This window comes from Schistocerca nitens, chromosome 9 (genome assembly GCF_023898315.1).
Source record: "Schistocerca nitens isolate TAMUIC-IGC-003100 chromosome 9, iqSchNite1.1, whole genome shotgun sequence".
Taxonomy (NCBI): domain Eukaryota; kingdom Metazoa; phylum Arthropoda; class Insecta; order Orthoptera; family Acrididae; genus Schistocerca; species Schistocerca nitens.
The window spans coordinates 406442839-406467741 of NC_064622.1; the positions used below are offsets into that span (position 1 = coordinate 406442839).

The window sequence follows — 24903 nt, forward strand, 5'->3', positions numbered from 1 at the left end:
CCCTCCACTGCAGATCAGACATGAACAACTACTCACCAGTTACGCAGCACACATTCATAGCTCCCCTGAACATCCGAATTACCGTCTCCTTTTTCTGACCACGGCAGTCCATCTCCCGCATCAGCAACCCAGATCAGGGCTAATGACTGCGGTTCACGTGCGGTCCCTTCTCTCCGTTCACGTACATCTCCGTGGTGTACACCTCGGCCGCACCTTCATCTGGACATTTTGCATGGCCCTAAGGACTCCGTTAACCCCGTTAACTTGATGTAATCAGTGATAGTATGAAATAGTTGGTTTGTAGTTGACTTAAAGTGTACACAAAGGAAGTGGTGGTTGGTTCTTGGGATGGATGTGAGAATCATTTTTGTGTGATGATACGGCACGGGAGATCTGTCTGTGAATTAGGTTTTGGAGGGTAATGGCTGCCTGCGAAGGCCTTTGTGAGGCCTTCAGCATACTGAGTGCTCATCACTGAAGATGCATCTACCACAGGTAGGTTGTACAGGAGGGAATTTTAGGTGTGAAGGAGGTTTCAGCTGTTAAAGTGCAGGTACTGTTAGTGATTGGCAAGTTTAATGTGAACTGAGGTGTGGATGGAGTCATCTGAGAGGAGGAGGAGATGGACATATAGGAAATTGGTATGATGGGTGGGGGAGGATCAGGTGAAGTGGATGGGAGAGGTGTTGAGGTTGTGGAGAAATGAGGATAAGGTGTCCTATGATAAAGACATCATCAATAAACCTGAAACAGACCAGGGGTTTGGGTTTTGGGAAGCTGGGAATGTTTCCTCCAGGTACCCATGTAGAGTTTGGCATAGGAGGGTGCCATGTGGTTGCCCGTGGTTGTGCCACGAATTTGTTTGTATACCTTCCCTTCAAAGATGTAGTTACAGGTTAGAATGTAGTTGGTTAAGTGTAAGAACAGTGAAGTGGTGGATTTGTAATCAGCTGGACTTTGGGAAAGGTTGTGTTCAATTGCGGCAAGGCCACTGGCATGAGGGATGTTGGTGTACAAAGAGGTTGCATCAGTTGTGACAAGGCACATCCAGCTTCTACACGCTCCCCAAAATCCACTAACCTAACAATCCTGGGCTCCCCATTGTAGCTGGTTACAGTCTCCCCCCCCCCCCACCCCCCCCCACCCCTCCTCTCCCAAAAGAATCCTGGTTCTTGTTGACCATCGTCTGCAACCAATTATCCAAAACCTAGCCTCCCACATTAAAGATACCAACCACTTCCTGCACCAACTCTGTCATCCCCACACCCCTACTTTCCACTTCCCTACTCATCATTGTTGGTGCAATCTCTTCATAGACCAACGTCCCTCATGCCTATGGCCTTGCCGCAATTGAATACCTCTCCCAATGCCCTTCAGATTCAAAATCCACCAATTCATTTCTCATACACCCATTACTATTTCACTTTTCAAGGGGAGGTATACATGGCACCCCTCTATGCCAACCTCTTCATGGGCCACCTAGAGTAAACATCCCTAGCTTCTCAAAACACCAAACACCTGATCTAGTTCAGATTTATTGATGACATCTTTATGATCTGGACCCAAGACCAGGACGCCTTACCCTCATTCCCCCTCCACCTAACACCTTCTCTCCCATCCACGTCACCTGATCCTCTTCCACTCATCATGCCACCTCCTAGATGTCCATCTCCCCTCAGATGGGTCCATCCACATCTCGTTCCACATCAAACCCATCAATCACCATCAGTACTTGCACTTCGACAGCTGCCACCCCTTCTACACCAAAAATTCCCTTACAAGCTGGCCACCTGTAGTAGATGCATCTGCAGTGATGAGAACTCCCTTGATCAGTACTTCATGAAGGCATCACAAAGGGCTTTGAGGACAGGCAATACCCTCCAAACCTAATTCACAAACAGATCTCCGTACAAAACTGATCCCTACATCCACCCCAAGAACTAACCACAAAGAAGTGCCTTCATTGTTACCCAATACCACCTGGTACTGGTACAACTGAACCACATCCTTCATCAGGGCTCTGATTATTTATCATTTTTGATGCTTTGAAATGAGGGACATCCTACCACAGATACTTCCATCCCCTCCCAAAGTGGTGTTCCACCACCCACCGAACCCCCACATCATCCTAATTGGTCATTATGCTACTCCCAGGCCCAATCCTCTGCCACAGGAATAATAGCCTTGTGGAAGACCAATATGCAAAACCTGTGCAATCCACCCACCCAGCACCACCTACTCCAGTCCTGTCACAGACTTATCCTACCTCAACAGAGGCTAGGCCACCTGTAAAGCTGCTGTGTTGTATACCAGCTCTGTTGCAACCTTTGCACAACATTTTACATTGGTATGACAACCAATGAACCAGTTGTCAATTAGAATGAATGGAAAATCCCAAACTGTTGCAAAAAGCAAGGTAGACCACCCAGTGGCTCACATGCGGCAGAGCACAAGAAGTGAGATTTCAGTGGCTATTTCACAACCCATGCCATGTGGATCTACCCCACCACAAGCAGCATTTTTGAGCTGCGCAGGTGGGAGCTATCCTTACAGCACATTCTGTACTCTTGTCACCTGTCTGGCCTAAACCTAAGATAACTCACTGTCCCCCCCACCCAATAGGGAGGGGGGGAGGGAGGGGGAGAGAGAGAGAGAGATATGGGGGGGTGCACGCACGTTTCCCCCCCCCCCCCTAAAAGATTGAAAAAGGAAGTTCATTCCGTAAGCTAGCAAAGCTCTCTACCTTTTGTTTGTGTACCTATTGATGATTTAGCAGTTCTGCCTATCGGTGAGTCATTTAGTATATCCAGTTCTTCCTTTAAAAAGTAATAAAGAACTGCCAAATTTAATTACCTTACTGCCAGTTCAATGTTAAACACTGCAAAGAGAGAATACACTTAGTGATGTCTAAAACATCTCTAATGTGTTTTGACCCTGTTGGTAGCTACTTAGCTACTGGTTCATTTAATTTGTTGTGAAACTAGCCAGTTGGTAGCCTGTTTATCGTTTGACAAGTCTGCAGTTGCAAATGTGACATCAAATAAAATTATTAAACACAGAAGGTTGTTTACCTCTCTGGAGTGTGTGTTCATTAATTATTTAACATCTTTCTGCAAAATGTAGTTAGCTGCACAACATATTTGGAGATGTCTAAAATAATAACTGTTGTTTACTTCTTGTTGCAGAAGACGCTGCTCGTCGACCAAAGTTAATGCTGAAGCCAAGAACTGTAAAAGATCCGCCCAATCAATTAGCAGAGACTAGTCAGGCATCAAAAATATTTGGTGGTGCGAAACCACGAGAAGAAAAAATTCTTAAGTAATAAAAGTTAATGTAAATTAAGTCAAATGCATCTCTAAATGTAAATGGCTGAGCTGTATGCAGCAGGTGAGATTACAACTTAGTCATTTTGTTATGATTTAGTGACCCTTCCCATTCTGATGTAGTGTTTGAAAGCCATTTTTATTCTAAGTAATAGTTTCTTTTCTGTGCAGTCTTTTAATTTTTGATGACTTTATTTAACTTCAGCTAAGGTAATTAAGGCAGATATTGAAATTTGAATGCTTTGTTCGCAAAAAAACATGGTAAGATAACTATATTTGAAATGTGAATGTTGTATCCCAGATTTTGCTCTTGGTTGGTCTACATTTTGCGAAATGTAACAATTACTCCCCACCCTGTTGTTTGAAGCACAGAGTAACATGATTTTAATTTTGCCATTTTTTAAGAGAATTTTGTGATTTCTTACCGAGTGTAAATAAGTAGCTAATAAATTCCATGTCGGATTGCATTTGAAAATTAATTTGTTGCTGCACATTAGTAAAATATATATATAATAGAGCATGCCATTTCATCTCTTTATTGAAACTGAGTCTTGTTTTACTAAAATTAGTTGCTGCCTGTGCACTAAAGAACTGTGATTTACGTTGTGGAGCTGGTTGGAAGATAGTTTCTTGTTTGAAATTGCAGTTTTAGAACATTTTCGTGTTCTCTTCTAATGTAGAACATGACATTAAAATTTTTACGAGATGTTTGTATATAACCAGTGTTAAAACTACAGAATGAAGAAAAATATATTGCTTGTAAAAAAAATTAAACAGTGCCACGATATATTGATAATGAAAAATAATTTTTTAATATTATGATTGGGCTGTGAGTATTTCTTCCAAAAAGCCTCCTATATTGCAAGCTAAGTACAACCCTTTAATGAACTATCTTGCTGTTATGTTTGTGGAGCTGCAGTGATGCTGAATGAGGTTTTCATGTGTGGTTGATGTCAGAATTTTCTGTATTTAAGTCTTCATTTTCTGGAACTGCTTTCAGTAAATTAACCTCCCACAAAAACATATGGTTTTTATGTGGTTTATTTACCTTTCTGATAATTTTACCAGTGACTTTTCTGCTTTCTCAGCTGCAGACTGAGTTAGTCATATGGTATCAACTTCAGAAATTACGGAAGATACATTTTATTTTAATGGTTCAGTGTATCTCTTGGTTAAGTGATTGTCATTTTTGTATTGTCAGTTTTATGGCATTAAATGAGTAGTTCCCAATATAACTGTATTATTTTTAATCTGTGTATACCCATCCCCAGCCAATCCATGATTTTAAAGAAATATTGTTGATTTTTTTATGGGACTTTGCAAGATACTTTAGCATGTAATTACAGTGCAATATCAAAACAGAACTGTGTTGTGCTGATCATTGGACAGAATCATTCACTGAACAGATTATCTGCCTTCAAATTTTTCACGGTTAGCATGAATCCACATATTTATCCTTGTTCTCTTCTGCAATGAGATCCACATTGTTGTGCTAGTGCATTTTTACAAGTCTCTTCACAAATTATTTGTATGATGTACACTGCATTCAATGACATAAGGTAGCCTTCAAGAAGTGGAGTATCACAGCAATCTGAATGTAGTCTTTTTGAAATACAGTTAGCCCCCTACACAACAGTGATGACAAAAATTTTTGTTGTTCATGCTTCCGTTCTGAGATATTGCATCAGAAGTCAGTGTGTATACACTCCAGGACAACCGGGAAAAACCTGGAAATCTTTTCATCCAGGAGAAAACTGGGAAAAACCAGGTAATTTTTTAGAATTGTGGCAATTTTTAATTGTTTTAGTCTTCAGTTAAATGTTTGTAATTTTGAATGATCAGAACTGATAAAGAGCAAAATGTGTCAGAGGCTTTAGTCCGAAGACTCTGGAATACTTCATAACAGTAAACTGCTGCCGACGAGCATGATGTCACTACTGTTGTAAGTTCATTTCATTTCAGCAGTTGCCCGCAGGCTCACGCTCATGCACAGTTGAGTTGGGTATGGGCAGTACCTTCTCCTGCTTCTGCCTACTTGAATTGTTGCTGTTAGCTGTATCAGCAGTAGCAACAAGCAGCCAGATGCTACCTGAAAGATTTTTCTGGTGCACTCAAGCTGCCAAATTCGCACATGCACTTAGCAGTCTGGGTTGTAGTGGGGAGGGGGTTAGTCTCCAAGTAAGCCATGTTTACGTTTAGTGACTTTGCTATTTCCTCTTCATTTACACTTCTCACATCAAATGAAAACAAAACGGATTTCTGTGGTTGGGAGCTGTCAAGTGAATTAAAATACATTCATATAATTGTGGAAGGTTAACACGTTATTAGTTTTCCTGATTTTATTTTATTTCCACATTTTTGGCAGTCAATCCCCTTGCAAAACAGTGAAGCTATTTTTGTCAGTTTGCTAAATAAATGTGTCTTTTTACTAATCTTCTCCCCAGAGGCACTCAATTTATTAGAAGCGAAGTGTTTCGTTCCACACTATAGGCTAGTTTCAACTGTTCGCTGAATTTAAAGTGCACATTTTCATCTCCTGGCATTATGCCATAATAGAGAACCAAACATGGGATAATACAGCAGTGGTACTCCAAGAAAATTTGCGTTCTGAAAACTGCACTGAAGAGCTCAATATCAGGTTGGGGCGTACTTCAGTGTGAATCTGGACATAGGAATTTGTACTTTAAGCCAAATTATGCATTTAGTATGCTTTACAAAATTCCGATGCTCGTGGAGTATCCTGTTTCTTTTATGACATCATGTAAGATTCTTAATACTACATATGTACAAACATATAGGCTTCCTACATAATTGTAGCTGCCCATGTGCAGTAAAGCCTGTTTTCTGGTGCTCTCTGGCAACTGCTGAAATGAAGCTGTTTCTAGCAGGCCGCGGGAAAATGTTGCGAATGGTGCTTCAAAAAGCATTAGTTTCAAAGTAAATTTCCTTTTACGCAATATGAATTATGTTACATGTGCGAATATGCAGTGAATTTCTTAAATCGCAGAGCGTTTGACTCTCATTTAAAACTGAACACATTGAGGACTAACTACTTAGAAGAATTTTGAGGTCAGAAGACCAGACATTAATGTCATTATTTAAAATTTTACTGGCACATTTGTGTGATGCATCTTAAAGCGTAACATACACAAAAAAGACCACTATTATATGTGGAAACTTAGCTTTTCTTGTACCGTAACTTACTAATCTTCAGGACCAATATTGTATGTGAAAGCTTAACTTTTCTTGTAGATTCATTATGTACATAAATTTAAACCATTAACTTTTCCTATTTGTATGTTCACACTACATAACAGTGATGTTGCTATTGGCTGATTATGTTAAATGTCCTATGCTCCGAATATTTGCTGTCGTTGGCTGGTGAGATCCTGTGACATGAGCTGTGATTGGCTTTGGCTTAAAAAACTGCATTTTAATATCAGAAACTAATGTTCTGAATCTATATTTTCGTAACACCAATACAAAAATATGCAGCGTAAATGTTGTTGCACAACACAGATCATTCCAAAAAACTTTTTTTTGAAGAGTTTTTTCATTCTCTGAAGTTCCGTGCTGGTGTATAAAACCTTTGCCATACTGTCACTTATAATGGAAAAAGTGTATTTTTCACCTTGGAAGAAGTATATTTTCACTTGGGAAAAGTACATTTTTAACCAGGAAATCTGGGATTTTTTTTTCTCGCCCGCGTGTACACCTTGGAAGTGATAGAACCTATATGCATAGCGACATGTGAATTACAGCGAAGCATATAGTTGTCAGTAAAGTTATGTAATAAAGTAATAAGCTTGAATTCATTTAGTCACTCATCACTGTAATTAGCAGAAGTAATGGAAGCCTTGCCTCCCTGGTTCCTATCCATGTACTCTGAAAGTTTCCATTTGGGCACCATCAATTTGGCTGCTAGTGCCTCAGAATTCTAAACATCCACCAAAGGTTGCCTTCCATCAGCTGACAAGAATCAGTTCCAGGGAGCCACAAACTTGACTTTAAAGTACAAAAGTGACCATTCTCAAAACCCAAGCTTTGTGGTGTAAGAGTGCTGTTGAGTGTCAATGGGAAATATGAAAAGGATAGTTGCTATTCACTATATAGTGGAGATTCTGAGTCGCAAATAGACTGTGAGAAGTGAACATTTGACCAACAAGGCCTTCAACAGAAATAGACAAAAACACAAAGACACACTAATGCAACTTGTACACACATGACCTGTCTCTGGCTGCTGAGACTAGACAACATATACACAGTCACACAAATGAAACCCATACAAATATGGCTACTATCCTGAATCCTGACTCTGGCCTCAGCAGCCAGATACTGACTCTCTCTCTCTCTCTCTCTCTCTCTCTCTCTCTCTCTCTCTCTGTGTGTGTGTGTGTGTGTGTGTGTGTGTGTGTGTGTTGGAACTTGCAAACTATGCCACTGATCATCGAGAAGTTAAAACACCAAGTATGGAATAATGACAGTATCATGAAAAGGATAGAATGCTTTCCATCGTATAGTGGAAATCCTGAGTCACAGATATGCACAACAAAGATACCGCTAGACAAGTAAGATTTTGATCAAAAGGCCTCCTTCTGAATTAGGCACCACACACACACGACCATTGTTCCGGGCTGCCGAGACCAGACTGCTAGCAACAGCGCATGATGGAAAAAGGAGGCTGGGGAGGGACAGCAAGGTATGGATGGGGGCAGTAAAGTGCCGTTTGTGGGAGCATACAGGGATGAGGTGAGGAGAGGATAGGGCAGCTAGGTGCAGTTAGGTTATAGGGGGAAGTGGATAAGGAGAGAAGTAAAGACAGTGGATGCATTGATTGAATAGAAGGCCGTGTAGTGCTGGTGTGGGAACAGGGAAGGGTATAGGTGGGTGGAGGACAGTCACTAATGAAGGTGCAGGCCATGAGGATTATGGGTATGTACGACACATTGGAAGGAGAGTTCCCTTTTAGACAGTTCAGAAAAGCTGGTGCTGGTAGGAAGGAAAGCTTATTTGCCTAGCAGACTTTGTTGTTCCTATCTATGACTCACCATCTCTGCTAAATGGTGAGTAGCAATTGATTGTTTTCACAATATTGCTAAAAGAAAATTTTAAACATTTTCACTAGCTTGTTGCTGTCTTAGTTTGGGGCTCTGTTTGACTCCCGTGTGAATGTCATTTTTCTTTTTCCCATCTTGTGCGAGGTCTGGTCTTCCTCCCCCTCTCTTACCCCCCTCCCCCCCCCCCTCCTCAGGATTTGACAAATTTTATTTTATTATTTAACTTCAGTGTCAGGAATGGCACCATGCTGCAAAGTTATCAAGGTAATCTAAAGCTGGCAAGTTAACGCCATATCCCTGTGCATCCTGTAACTCTGTTCTGTATGTTATTGTACTTCTTTGTGTATTGTATTCGTGAAGACGAACTTTCGGGACCAGCCCAGCATTTGTGTAATGAATGTGGGAGCCTGCAGCCATTTCTGACAGCAAGTCCTGTGTTTTAAGTGGCCAGTGTAGCCAACTGTGGCTGCTAACATGTTGCTGTCACAAATCAATTAATGATCATAGTCTATGTAATAATTTTTGAGTGTTTGTCAATCACACTGGAAACCATGTTCACATTTGTTTTCATGTTTTGGGTAAGGATGACTTAACTGGCGGAGTATGGTCATTAAATCATAACTCTTTGTATCCACTGTCCCTGTTATGGAGCAGTCTAGCACACACATAAACATCTGCTGTTTTGTGGCATTCTAAAGATTGTCAGTCATCTCCTTGTCAAACCCTACTGTGTTATCCTGTCACAATATTACATGCTGATCACTGCTTTACTAAAATCTAGTTTGATGCATTTGTCTTGGGTATTATTTGATAATTTTTTCTCGAAGATATCATCTTTAATCACTGTTATGTATTTGTTCTGTGGTGGTACTCTATGGGACATATGTGTTTATAGTGAATTTTATGTGAAACAGGTGTACCACTTTTTAATTTACTACTACTACTACTACTACTACTACTACTACTACTACCACCACCACATATGACTTTGCCCAAATAATCACAAAATAGAACAGATATCAAATAGGGTGCATAAAGTAAAGTCGATGTGATATGAATTGCTTATTTGTTGAATAGCTGGAGATAATATAGCTTACAGAATTCAGAAGTTGGAGAACATTGACAAATGAGGAAAGTTTGTTAAGAATATTAGGTTTTTTAAATGTTAGTGGAAACGAAATCCAAGTAACAACACTTAAATTCTGTTTTACATTGCACTTGCAATTTCATTGAAAGGATATCATTTTGCTAAAGTCTACATTTTTCTTCTTGCTCTGTGGTAGAGCAGAGTTTTGAGTGATTAGTTCATTCCAAAGTTACCTTGATGTATCATTTGAGAGGTTTCTCACAGGTTCATGCAGAACATGGTTGCATAATGCTAACTCTAAAAAAAAATGATTTCGTATAAATAAACGAATTGGGAATACTTCTTACTACATTGCATTGTGGCTACACATTTAGTAAATTGAAATGTGCAGCTGAAAATGCTGTTAAAAATACCAGAATATTTTTAAGGGAACTAAATGTGAAACATCACCCCAAACTTCTCATGTAGTTCAAAATTTAGAGAAATTTGATCTCAAGAACAAATAGTTAATTTAAGATGCCAATCAGGTGTTTTTGATTTAAATTTGGGAACAGCACAAAATATGTGGACCCCCTAAACATTTCGTAATTATTTGCAGATATTAAATAATGTTTCCAGTGAGTGAGTAAAATGCAACAGTTTAATTACAATTTTCTTCTCTATTGGTGGTGCCTGGCTTCAGTTATCATAAGAATCACCTGGACAAAATAGTTTATCCAGACCACACGATGAAGTGGCTCAGAATTGCTGCATACTGCTGTCAACTTGCTGTTGTTGATTGATGGTTGTAAATGTGCTGTAGAGATAATGACCTCAACGGTGTAATTCTTGAGGAGAGTAAATTTATGAAGTTGCTATCTTTTTGAACAGGTACACCTGACGCTCATATGAACTTGGCTGCATACTCATGCAGGAGACATTGCCTGGTACCTTGTTGTCAAATTATTCCTTTATTAGGGAATGGGAAGGAAGTGTGTGATATATATGAATTGTGCAGATAGAAACTAGATTGTAGACACAGTGCAAGGGAAGGACATTAAAAGAAATACTGAATTAAACTTATAAGGTCTGATTTTATAAAGCAGGTGACCATAGATTAACACAGAAAATGACTCCAGATCAAGCTGAATTCTGAAATCTGGATTGTATAAACATTAATGCCAGGTCACATTGCTGTAAATTAGGATTGCTTGTGACTGGCGAAATTTTGGAGATCGAGTAAAGTTCAACTTCAGTTTTCAGTTCACAACCTAGTGACGTTAAAAAAGATTAGATATTATCATATACATAACTAGTTACTGCAGATGACTGATACCATAACAAATCTTGGAGATGACTCATAATTAATATGATTAATTTAAGGCATTTTAAACACACTTAGTGACAGAGTAAGAAAGGCTCAAAATACTTGTGATCAAAAGTTAAGTACACTGAGTTTGACAGCAGCCGATAACAATTGAACATCTTTTAGAGAAATGTTCCCTTTTTAATAGCAGTAAGTACAGCATTTTAAACTATGAAACAAGTGCTTAAACTGCTATGACAGTCTGTGCACATGTTGAACAAAACTAGTAGTAAGCATATGTAAGTCAATTAGTAATGATCATGCAGTGGCGTAGTGGTTGCATCCTGCAGTTAGCTTCTGTCCATTTTCCATAACAGAAGACCAGACAAAATTACCGCTTCCAGTTTTATGCATTTCAACTTTGAAAAGTTTTAACTCTGAAACTTCCTGGCAGATTAAAACTGTGTGCCGGACTGAGACTCAGACTCGGGATCTTTGCCTTTCGTGGGCAAGTGCTCTACCATCTGAGCTACCCAAGCATGACTCACGCCCCGTCCTCACAGCCTTACTTCTGCCAGTAACTCGTCTCCTACTTTCCAAACTTCACAGAAGCTCTCCTGTGAAGCTTACCTTACAGTACTCTGTCTCTTCTATGTACAGTTAATATCTGTGGTCAAAGTGCAATGATTTTGTCAATAGCTGATTTTAGCAGTGTTGGTAAGTGTGTTTCATGCCAAGTTAGATAAATGCTGAACCTCCTGCGGTAGATCAATGTTCAATGTTAAAGAGTTCAGTTTCTGAAATAAGCTCAAGACTGACTTCCAGTCAGTGATGTTTATACAATTGGCCATCATGAGTCAGATTCTGGTTTGCTTGTGATGAGCTCTGACAGGGCACCTGAATGCTCTCTCAGGAAAAGGGTGCTTATGGTAAGCTAGGAAAGATGTAGGAAGTGCTTGCACTCGTTCATCCCAACCAAGATTTGCAGAAGACTCATTTTGAATCTAGAGTCAGAAATAGGAAAACTTTATCTAATGGAGAAGACAGCCATATGAATGAAATAAAATTTGCTAACTTTTGGAGCAAAAGCTTTCTTCGTCCTGCAAAAGAAAGGAAAGCTTTGAGAGAAATAATCTATTGGTAATGACATGTAATTGTTCAGTATTCCACATCAAGAAAGAAATAGAATAGAATTAGGGAAATTAATATTAAAAAACTCGTGCCATAGACATGTTAGTGATTTTAAATTGGTCTGTCATGAGTCATGGCATGTGGGGGCAGCAAATGTACTAAATGACTTAAGGAATCTACTCTGTTACATAATTCAAACAGCAGTCAAAAACAGATTTGTTCTTTTGCCCTGTTTTTTCGAGGGTAGGTGATGAATGAAGCAAAACTTAATTTTTCGTGGGTGGTTCATAAGTAATGTGGCTGTATCTTTCATCAACTCCTTATTATTTCGAGGAGGCGGTCACAGAAAGGGAATATTCAGTAAAATTGCAATAATTGTATCATGTATCAACATGATGCTCTTTAGATCAGACAACACCCAAACACATCTGATGTGATAGTGATTTTCTGAGCACCCAAAACAGACCAGGAAATGTCTCAAAGTCTAGTGTTATGTTAAGAGATACCCCATGTGCTCTGTACCAGTGTAGAGCCACATTTGGAACAATATTCAGTTGCTGGAAGCATATGATTAAAAATATTCCAGCAAAGAGAGTAGAGCTGCTTGTTTCTTTCTTAACAAAAAATATCTCATTGACAAGGCAGCACTATAAATAGTTTCCAACTATTCACTGACAGACATCGACCATATCTGTAGTATTATTTTTGTATAGATCTATAACCTCCCCTCTCAAAAGATTGCTGTTTCATGATAAATTACCAGATTGTTCAAAAAATTCATTTTTGAATCTTTCTGGCAGGTTAAAACTGTGTGCTGGACTGCGAACCGGGACTCAAACCTGGGACCTTTGCCTTTTGCAGGCAAGTGCTCTACCAAATGAACTATCCCAGCATGACCTGCATTAACTGCTTTAGTTCTGCCAGTACCTCATCTATTTTCTAATCTTCGCCGAAGGTCTCCTGCAGTAGCCTTTCTTCCAGGAGAGCTATTTATATATCAAGCTCTGTACAGCAACTTGCTGTGAATTAACCAGTAGTTCTGGCAAGAGAAACCAACCATAACTCCCAAGAATATATTATTCACATAATTAAGTCCGATTTTTTCAAAATGTGTGACATCCTTAACAGTATTAATGATCCCTTAATCATTATTTTGTAAATAAAGTTCCCTCAATAGGGAATAATTATTTCTGTTACTGCTAAAAAGTAAACTTCGTTTCTGCAACAGATTGTGCTAGTGGCATTAAGTATTAACCAGATTCTGATATGAGTTTGTGTACGTATATGAATGGTGACTAACTTCCAGTTTAAATGTTATCGTAAAACTGGTTACTCTTACAGTGTTCCTTCTGTCCAAAAGATGCAGTTAGGACTCTTACTGAATTTGAAGCACAATCACACTGAAATATTGTCAAAATATGTACAGTTCACATGTTAGCAAAATTTCAAGAGACATTTAAGAACACGAGTTTCCTGGTTGATATATGTTAGTAGACTGTGGGGCCTCAGAGACAATGGCTTGACTGCTATAAGAAAAACTGAAAATCAACAAGGTGTCAAGTGGGCATGTTTTCTTACTGGAAATTGCGAAGATACCTTAGGTTATTGAACCAATCACTTGCAGTTAAGGTTTTAGCTCCCAATAAATATGACGTCAGATTAAATATGTCCTGAAGGTTTAATGTTTTGTACTTTATTGCATTGCTGCAAAATAATAATAATAATAATAATAATAATAATAATAATGAATGAGGTGAATGGATTAGCTGGAACGCCCTTGAGAAAAAAGCAATAGAATTAAGAAGAAACAAAGTTGAACTAGCCTTTCAGCTTACTAAAAATACTTATAATAAAAAGTCCCTCTCATGGAATTCAAAAATAAAACATTACAACACTGTCATTAAACCAGAAGCACTATATGCAGCTGAGACATTATCTATCACTAACCATGGCCCAATTGAAAGGCTAGAGATCAAAGAAAGAAAAATATTGAGAAAAATTTTAGGCCCCAAATTTCATAACGACAAACTAATTCATACCAAAAATGAAACACTCTACAAAACCACAGAAAAACTTTCGGATACAATGAGGAAAAGAAGAATTGAGTTTTATGGGCACATTCTCAGAATGAACCCAAATAGACTTACAAAAAGAATGTTTGACTACTTCAGGAATAAAAAATCCAAACCAAATTGGTTTATCCAAACAGAGAAAGACTTAAGAGAACTACACATCACAGAAAAAATGCTCACAGACAGGACCGCAAAAATGATAAGCAAAGACAGAAAAGAGGGATTCCAGCTCCAAAATAGGAAGAAAAGAACGATTGTCATCTCTGATGAGGAAAGAAAAGCAAGATCAGAAAGAATGAAGCAGTACTGGGCGAAAAGAAAAGCACAGAACACACAGAAGTGATTGATTCAACGTACCCCAAAGTTGGGTGAAACGAAGAAGAAGAAGAATAATGAATGAGAACTGTAAGTGGCTATATTGACTGTTAGAATTTGTCACATATCCTGTTTGACTGCAGTATTCCTTCACAATTTGTGAAAATGGAATATCGTGTGGTATCAAATTGCTCAAATTAAAAATATTTTTCTGTAGACTGGTCTACAATGCCTGTTTAGAAATATGTTTTTAATTTGTGCTGAGCAAACTTTGATTTAACATAGAGCAGCCACAAATGAATCATAAAACTGTAAAATAAAAGAGAAGTATGTACTTGCCAGATACTTGGGAGAAGAAGAAAAAAAGAAAAGAAAAAAAAAAGCGAGGTAGGGCTGACTTCCAAATCTAAAGTAGTTAATTTATCAGGTGGCATGAGGAAGGAAGAAGTAAAGAACAGATGCACGGGTATTTGAGGGAAAATCTTGCTCCCAACCCTAGCTCAGTATAGAAATAAAATACTGGAAGGATCATTTTGGTTCATTTTTCATGTGCTAAGTGGCAGAAGACTATTGTGATATGTATCTAGATGTAGAAGTAAATCACATATATATGCCCTTGATTATGGAGCATTAGTTTATAAAGTGAAATGAGATGATCATAGGGTATTGATGGCCAGGAGCTCCCACCTGGGTAAGTTCAGCTGCCGAATTGCAAGTCTTTCCAGTTGATGCCACATTGAGTGCCTTGCATGTCGATGATGATGATGATGATGATGAGAAAAACACAATACCTCATTCCTGAGTGGAGAAAATCTCTTAACTCAGCTGGGTATCAAACCCAGGCTCACTGTATGGCAGTCAGATGTGCTGGCCACACAGCTAAGGGGATGGACATTGTTTTGTAAACTGAGAGCTGGTGCTTACTAATATCTTAGAGCTAATGATGACATTGCTGCAATTTGCGATATTTTGACACACCATCTGTTCATCATTTTCTGTTGAGGATGTTAGTCACCTGTTGGTGAAAGACTGAATAGGGCATTGTCATGACAAAATGCAAGTGTGCAAGCAACAATCTCTGGCGCCATGACAAATGCACACTGCAAAACGGAAATCAAAATAGACCATCGGATGTTACTGAATCCACGGATGTAGAGTTATCTCCCCCCCCTCAATTTCTGTGAATGTGGGCAATCTCTTAAATGACAGAATCTCAGGAGAAGGAAGCAGTAGCACGAATTTCATATTTTTTCAGTCAATCTTGTAACCTGTTTTTATAAAGAGCCAATTTTTCAAATTGTGTAAACCAGGTGTATTGCTGTGTTAATCACATCCATCCTTAACCCTCGAGGAGGCGCAACTATTTATAAGCTGTGCCAAATGCAAGTAAAATTGTTTTGCACCATTCCATTGTTGTTTCACCATGGCAGGCAAGCCCAAACCTATTCCTTCGTTATTGTTTCAGCTAACACAGTGATGGAGTGTGTTTTCATACGTCCAAGTGAGTAGCAATAATGTAAAATGAACTACAAATTAAATCAGAAAAATTTAATATTAGTGGAGGAAAAGACACATTACCAGCTAACAGCACAGTCCTACAGTGAGGCAGTTGTCCACTAAATAATAAATAATCTGGGGCAGTTTGTTGAGGTTTGATACAACTGCACTGTTTAACGCTTGAGTGGGTGATTACTGTGGGGTAACAGCTGTCCATGGCAACAGAGTGATATAATGAAAGTTATTTCAATATTGTTTAATTCAACAGTGCTTCACTTCATATTATGTAAGTTTATTTTATTGTAGCTGATTTTGCTCTTACATGTTTACATAAAAACAGCCAGTCTGTACATGTGTACAAAGTAGGCCTTGCACCCGTTCATGTTATGAAACTTGGCATGCCTGCAGCAAGTTTGATCAGAACAAGATTTCCTGTAATATAGTAGTGTTGCTGTCAGAGACTGCAAATTGTCCTCAGCAGAATCCAATTGGGCTCATGCAAATGACCAGTCTTTTTCACACTAAATGTTGTTTCTGGCTGCTCTGTATAATTCGCAGGAGCAAGAAAATGTGCATACAGAATCCGTGGTCCACAGTGTCCATTCTGCTGAGAATCTTACGTAGGAAACAAGAGCTGCTCTTGTAAATCTTTCAGAACTGAAATGGCACAAATGTTCTCAAAATCATCTGTGACAAAATGGATGATGACAGCTTCTTATGTGAAGATAGAGACCAGTGTGCAAGGGCTTCCAGTAAACTTTGTCACCCATGGAACGGTATTCTTTTCTTCTTTATAGTATATAAAGGTATTCTTCTTCACATCCATAATTGTCATTACGTCGTGCCATGTTTGTGCTGATCATACTGAAATCAAATTGACTACAAAGGATGATGCATCATGAAAAGTAGGGGAGGGCAGGGAACAGCACTGTGCGGATTTGGCAGCTGATTTTCACTCATAGTGTGCTGTTACCTGGCTGTTGAAGCTGAAAATCATTTATTAGCAAAGAACACTTGTTTCACTACTGTTAACACTGATCTTCCACGTAGAGTTGGCATCATTACTTGAAAGTGGCCAGCAGATAGTTTTTTAAAAACATTGCAAATTTCTAGTAATCTCATGTGCCGTGTGGATATCTAATGAATCTGAAAGTCGGAATATACACTGGAACACATCACTGCACCATGCAAAACATTTTAATATGATCCTGGCTTTGATAGATACACAATGCTCTGCTGGAAAATGGCTTGTCATTTCAAGAAAATGTCACCCAAGATGGAATGTGTGTGCTGACCAGTAGAGTTTGCAGAATCCACCCCTTTTATGATGGGTTCTGTAGACCTCAGGGAGACAGAACACTGATACATATGTTGTAGCAAAATGTAGCTACCATTAATCCCGTAACTGACCACTTTTAAAGATAGAACTGTTCAAAAATATTCAGATCTCTTCATAGTGTTACAGATAAACATCAATCTTTTTATTTTTTTTCAAATTTTGGTTTATTGTTATCTTTATATACAGGGTGACAGTTGTTTAACTATATGAACTAAAATCATCGTAACATACGAAAGGTTCATGTTAAGATTCAAACTGCACTGTTGGCTACAAAACATGATGAGAAATGGTGTGGTTTGGTTTAGTGATGAATGGCACTTTGATTTGGATGGATTCATCAGTAAGAAAATTTGACACGTTTGGGGGACTGAGAATCTGCATTTCGCGATCAAGAAGTCTCGTTACCCTCAATGGGTGACTGTGTGGTGCACAGAATAATCAGTGCGATATTCCTTGATGGTACATTGACTACCGAACGGTACATGAAGATGATTTCATCCCCATTATCCAAAGTGACCCTGATTTCGACAAAATGTGGTTCATGCAAGACGGAGCTCGACCCCATCGAAGCAGGGGAGTTTTTTGATGTCCTGGAGGAGCACTTTGGCGACCACATTCTGACTCTGCAGTACCCAGGAGCCACTGACATGGGCCTCAATTGGCTGCCCTATTCTCTGGATCTGAACACATGCCACTCCTTTTTGTGGGGCTCTATTAAAGACAAGGTGTTCAGCAATAACCCCAAAACCACTGCTGAGCTGAAAACAGCCATTCAGCATGTCATTGACAGCATCGGTGTTCCAGCACTTCACACTTCAGCAAGGCATGCAGAAATTCGCTATTTGCCTGCACCGCATCATTCGATATGAACATGTTATAACCTAAATCCAAATATCTGTCGTGACATTTACATGTTGTATAAAGTGTGTGCATGCCATAGTTTGTAATTTACATTTCTTTTCATATAGTTCGATAATTGTCACTCTGTATTAAAGGCAATGCCCTGACTGACTGACTGACTGACAGACTGACTGGCTCATCATCACCCACACCAAACTGCTAAGGTTAGAAACTTGGAAAATGTGTGGCTCTTATACTGTAGGCATTGTTTAAGAAGGAATTTTTTGAAATTCTGATCCTAAGGGGGTGAAAGCTATTTTTGACAAATGTTGCCATTATGGTAATTTTGAAGCTAGACCTACAAAAATTGGTATTTGATTCCTTAGTCAGAAATAAAGGAATGTGTGTTTCAGCATGTGGGTAAAATAGTGGCTGAAAGCTTTATTTGAAAATATGTCGTTATTAAAGAACTACTAAATTGTTTTTTAAAGCTATGTCTATGAACATTGTATTTGACTTCTTGGTTACAAATAAAAAACATGTTTCCATTTTTTAGAAGTTGAACCCCTAAGTGGTTGGAATAGGGTATGAGATTTTTTTATTGAAATATTTTATTATGAAAACATTTTTAATGCTAAATCTATGAAAATTTAAATTTGGCTTCTCAGTTAGAAATAAATCAGATGCACACATGTCACTGTTTATGGAAATTCAACCCCTAAGAGGTGTGAAATAGGAGGCGAAATGTTTTATGAAAATATTTCATTGTGAAAGTATTTTTGAAAATTGGTGTTTAGCTTCTCGGTTGGGGATGAGAAAATTTGTGTTTTACTGTTTTTGGAAATTCAACCCCTAAGTGGGTAAATAGTCAGACTGATTCATTGACTCGTCGTCACCCAGCTCAGACCACTAAGGATAGAAACTTGAGTTTTAGAGAGGGTGTGGATCTTATACTTTAAGCATCATTTAAGAAGGGATTGTCCGAAATTCCATTCCTAAGGCATTAAATAGGGGATGAAAGAATATTTGATAGTATGTCACTATTAAGGAAATTTTGAAGCTGGAGCTATGAAAACTGGTATTTGGTTTGTCATTCAGAAAATACGTGTTTCAGCATTTTTGGAAATTCAGACACTAAAGGGGTAAAATAGAGCGTGACAGTTTTTTGAAAATAAATAATTACTACAGAACTACTAAATGATTATTAAGTCTACAACTATGACAACTGGTATTTGTCTTCTCAGTCCTTTTTGATAGAATTAGACATTGCACAGGCTGTCAGGTTGGATTTCTTCTTTGTTTGCAGAAAGTTTTCTGGGAAATTCTGTACTGATAGCCAAAGCAGTCCCTACATGTGGGAGGGATGCCCAGAATTTGAAGAGAGAACACTTGCTTTGTATTTCATCACAGATTCTGTGGTCATACTTATCACAAAGTCTGTACTGGTCTTGCTTCCTCCAGGAGCTAGTTCAGACAAACGAACAATTTTATTTAAAGTGTGTTTACCTTCGTTATTGGTATTAGGTACATTGACATTCATCAGTCTGGTTAATCTGTATCTTCAATTATATTGTTGTAATCTGCAATTACTGCAGGTTTCTTGATTGTTTTCCTCCTGTGCAGTCTTTTTCATCTTGTTGTTGTGGATAGTTGATAAATATGTGGCCTCCATGTCCTTTTTGCCATTCTGCGTATAGTCATTTTTCCCATTTTGAATGTTGTATGTTTGAGATGAGGTGACATGTTCTTTCTTGTCAATTTACAGTACCATATGTATCCATAGAATAGAGGAAAGGCAATCACTAACCACAGCTGATTGAGTTGTGGTGCTTAGAGACACACAACAGAAACAGTATTTTACTAGCTTTTGAGCTCTTGCTCTCTTTCTAGTAGAAGTACACACATTCATGTTTACAACCACATACAGCCAAATGCCACACGCCCATGGCCACAGCAGGCTACAGGTATGTTCATTTGGGTGTCTGTGTGATGATTGTGTATACTTCCACCAGAGAAAGAGCAAAAGCTAATGTAATAGGTTTATGTTGTGTGTTTCTACACACCATATCTGTTAACTATAGATGAGTGGTTGCCTTTCTTTTATTTTATGTATTATCCATCAGGAATTACCAATCTTTTTGTACAAATGTATCAGTAGATTTTATGAATAGAAGATCTGCAGGCTGGGGAGATACTAGAAATACTGTATTTTCAAACACAGGTTTCATTAGTCTGACCACCTGACAAGATACCGGAAGGTTCTCAGATTTACAGTCCAGCTTTGTTCTGTTCCTGTGCAGAGTCTACAGGACCAGACATAACCACTTTTTAATTTACTTTTACTACGAAACATGGCTTTGTTAATGACATGAATTTTACCCAACCAAAGTGTCCTTTGGACAGAAGTAGACATTTGTTCAAAGTATAAGTAATATATCTCATCTTACACATAAAAGTTTCTGAACTCTTCTTCCAGAAATGTAAATTCAACAAATTTTATTCAGTTTTAGGTATAGATGATTTTCTGGGTCAGACTTGGGGTTGCCAGAAAAGAAATTTCTTTTTGAAATAAATGACTGGAATTCCTTTGAAAGTCACATTGAAAAGTATCCTTTATTTATTGGTAGTGACTAGTTTCAAACAATTTCTTTTTAATTTTGTAAAACCTTTTATGGTATATGCCATGAACAGGAGTTGGAATAGAATCTCTTTTTAGAGCAGTTACGTCTTAATTTTATAGTTTTGTACCGCACTCTTCTGTGTCACGGTGTCAAGAAATATACCTAGTTGTTCAGCTGACAAAGGGAGAAAAACATCACCATCACCATACTGTTTCACATACCAGATACTGTCCAGATAAGCTTACAACTTTTCTGTCATTGATGCAATGGGTGGTAGCGAATGGTAAGCGATATGTATGCGTTGTTTCCACGAAGTCAACATCGTTGCACATTTGAATATCTTTTGATATTAACTCATTCTCAGTTACACTGTACAGTGATGAATACATTGGTGAACCACTAGTGAATTGAGAAACAGATATATTCACTGTCCCAGTCAAACTAACTATGCTATGCACAGCATAATAGCAACTATGATCATGCTAAGCACTTGTGAATAAGAATATCTCAAAAATGTTTCTACAGCAATTGCGTACTTGCACTGTTAACATGTTTCCCAATATTTTGTCAAACAGGGTAGCGATACAATCAACACAGGCCTGCTGAGTTGGTGTGAAACAATAGTTCACTAAATTGCACAGAAAATGATGCAAATGGCATCAACATGTGTCATAAGGATCTAAGAACTGCAGATGAAGTAGTGCCCAATAGACTGCAAGAAATGAGAAGCAAGAGACACAAGTTAATTAGAAATAGTACTTGCAGACAAATTTTCCTGTTAAACATAATTCGGAATAGTCAGTCATGGCTTAAATTGTGTACATCTTGTGATGGATGCTGAACAGGTGTTTTTCTGATAGGTGATGTATAACAACACAGCCATGCACATGTTTAAACAGAAACATTTCTCAATTTTCAGTGACCCCTTAATGATCATGCTGTGCTCGCTGTAATGGCAAATGATGGCTGTAAGAAATAACAATTTTAATACGACAAATAGTATTAAAATAATTTGAGTACCTGAAGTAGCAATGTGAGTAAATAATACTCTGAACTAATATATTTAACACTGGCAGCACTTGTACTACTGCAGCTGCTGCCACTAATAGTAATCATCATCATCATCATCATCACTCGATCAGGCCCAGAGGACCGCGCGCCACCACATTTAGAGCTCTCCATCCGTCTCTGTCTTCTGCTATCTGTCTCCAGTTTTCCGTGACTCCCAGCTGCAACAGGTCTTCTCTCACTCCATCGATCCACCTCTTTCTAGGTCTTCCCACTGGTCTGCTGCCTGACGGGATCCAGTCCATTGTGATTTTGGGCCATCTTGTTGCCTCCATTCTAACAACATGTCCAGCCCATTGCAGTCTTTTGCTTCTCATCACTCCCAAGATGTTAGGCTCCTTGTACAGCTCTTCTAATTCAGTGTTATGGCGTCTTCTCCATTCTCCAGTAGTCTGATCTCTGACTGGTCCAAATATTTTCCTGAGGACATTTCCTTTAAAATGTTAGCAGTCGCTTAAGGTCTTGTTTTCGAGTGCTCCAGGTTTGAGAACCATAAAGTACTACTGGCATTATTAATGTCTTATACAACCGTAGCTTTAGTTGTTGCGAGACACTTCTACATTTTAATATAGGGTCTAGAGAGTGATAGTATCTGTTTCCCGCCTGCAGTCGTGCTTTTATCTCTGCTTCAGTTGATGTTACTTCTGTAAAAAATGATCCAAGGTATTTGAACTCTTTCACATGTTTATACCTGGTGTTGTTCACAATTAAATCTTGAGAGTTCTGGATCTTTCTTCCTATGGTCATATACTCTGTCTTTTCAGAGCTAATCTGTAGACCGATCCTAGCTGCCAATAACTCCAAGGTCTGGATACTTCTCTTCAGATCTTCTTGTGTGCATGCTAATAGTGCAATGTCGTCTGCAATAGTAATAATAATAATGATAATGATAGTGACAATGATGATGGTGATAATGATAATGACAATGACAATAATAACAATAATGATAGTGGCAGATATAAAAAGAAGTTTTTGGTATAAAATGTAGATGTTTCTGGTTTAGCGAGTTCTGGGGAAGGGAAACTTAGGGAGCCTGCACCTATTAGGAATCTTGGTAAATGAGGAAGATCTGGTTAGAAAGAAGGATGCACAAGGATAATGAGTGCATACAGGGACAGTGTTAATCATTATTGTTGCTTTATAAGATAGGTCATTAACTGTCTTCTGAAGCTGGCGATGTTATCCAGTTCTGTAATATAATGTGGGATGTTATTCCAGAGTCAGTTTCTTGCTACTGAGGAGGATTTTGAGAAAGTGACTGAATGATGGAGTGGAACAGAAAGGATTTTGCTCTGAAAGAAATGGGTGTTTCTGCCAAGACAAGAGCTGAAAAAAGATATGAGAGAGAGTGTTTGTTGATAAGACAGTAGGGAAGACAGAGTGTATGGAACACTGTGTGTGTGTGTGTGTGTGTGTGTGTGTGTGTGTGTGTGTGTGTGTGTGTGTGTGTTTGCACGCACCCAGGATAGTTGTACATATGAATGTAAAATGTGATCAAAGAGTTGAACATCACACATTTATAACCAGTTCCAGGTGCCGTGAGCTTTCCTGAGAAAGGCCTCACAGAATAACATAGCTGTAATCACTAATTGGAAGTATAATTGTGTGTGCAAGTTTCTTTGTGAGGTCAAGAAGGAAGAGGTTTTTGTATTTTTGTAGGACATGGAGAGATGTTGGTGCCTACTTGCACATTGCTGTTACATGCTTACAAGGCCCCAGCAGTGTGATAGACTTTTTGAAACAAAATATACAGTGATGAAAGTTAAGATTCCAGGTATCACACCCTGCGGCCATTCACCGTGGTGGGCCCTCATTTGCGAGTAACTGACAAAAAAAAAATTCTGGAATTTTGTTTGGCAGTAACGTTAAAAAGTTTTGTTACAGTCTGATCACTTAGTGTGATGGATAGGGTAACACCTTCACATATTAGAGGTTGTGGATTTAAATCTCACCAGGTGCCGTAATTTTTTATTTCCATTTCTTTATCACATCATTTTAATCATAATATCAACTTCTTCCTTTGCTGTCACTTCCTATCGTTCTTTTTTCCACTTGAAATCTTTGTTTATGTGTTTTTAATTTTATGCATTAATTTTGATTTAATTTCCTTTGTTTTATAATTCTGTTCTTTCGTCCAGGTTATTGTGATCATTATATCTATTTCCCACTTTACTCGAATTTTTTTTTACTTATAAACCCATCTTTCATTTACATCTTCATGTGCATAATTTTGTACATAGTGCATTAGGAATTGAGGTTATGTTTTAAATGTTTATATGATGAATACCATGCAAAAAAAACTGCACATCTGGTAACGAAACATATTTTTCATACCATTGCACGGTCAGTATAAATAGATTATTTTATGTTTTGTTGTTTAATTGATAGATTGGAATTTTCAAGTAATTGAATATTATAATAAATAAATATAATTAAATTCACATTCACAAAAATTCCAATTGGAAAAAGAATGAAGTAACAAAATGAAACAAATGAAAAAGTTCGATGGTGATTATGATGATGTGACAAAGGGATAGAAACAAAAAATTACATTTAAACCTACTAATTGAATAAAATTAATAATCAAAGCCATTTCAATAAAGACAAAAAAAATAAAAAAAGTTTTTGCACTTGATAAGATTTGAACCACAACCTTCTGCCTGTGAAGCTACTATCCTATCCATTACACCATGCTTAGCCCACATGTATCTGTGTATCATTAATGTGCACTGTAATGCTGCAGTTACTGTATTATTGACACTGTCTGTGTTCTTCAAATAGCGTATTCAAGTCATCAATATCGAGCACACACTGGCCCTATGGGTTTTTTAATTTGTTGTAGTGTTTGGTATTTGTTAACACTCTTTATAACCCCCCCCCCCTCCTCCTGCCACTAGTTTTTCAATTTTCCCATCCTCTGTCTCAATTTTTCCCCCATTTTCAATTTATGATGATATTTTCATGTTCTTTGTAAAAGTGTAATGTATCAATCACCTGTGAACAACTGCTTTTGCATTACACTTTTGAGTTATTTTTCTGTAGTATCATTCTGCATTTGTAGTATCATAGGACTGTGGCCATTCAACTGTAGAAATCTCTGGCTGATGGTTCCCAGCATTGTTGGAATCATAATTTCCTTTCAAGTTGTCCCACTTTGCACAACCATTGTAGATCACTTGCACAGTTTTATAATATAAGTATTTTCTTGTTATGAGTCATTTTTCATATTTGATGTATGCAGGTAAACGTGAGCTGTGCTTGTTAAATT

General features: G+C 38.1%; 1 protein-coding gene across 3 annotated transcripts in view; it reads left to right on the forward strand.

The window, feature by feature from the left end:
- The window catches only part of LOC126203908 (eukaryotic translation initiation factor 4H), a 75139-nt gene that overhangs the window by 37016 nt on the left and 13220 nt on the right, over positions 1 to 24903 (forward strand). The window contains exons 6-7 of one of the 3 annotated variants that reach the window (XR_007540410.1): positions 3186 to 3387; positions 12684 to 12744. Coding sequence is in view for 1 of the 3 variants with exons in the window: in XM_049938296.1 (XP_049794253.1) it covers positions 3186 to 3322 (137 nt within the window). In the remaining 2 variants the exon portion in view is untranslated. Of the gene's footprint in view, positions 1 to 3185; positions 3799 to 12683; positions 12745 to 24903 lie in introns of those variants that run through there. The other 2 variants (XR_007540408.1, XM_049938296.1) reach the window with 2 other exon arrangements.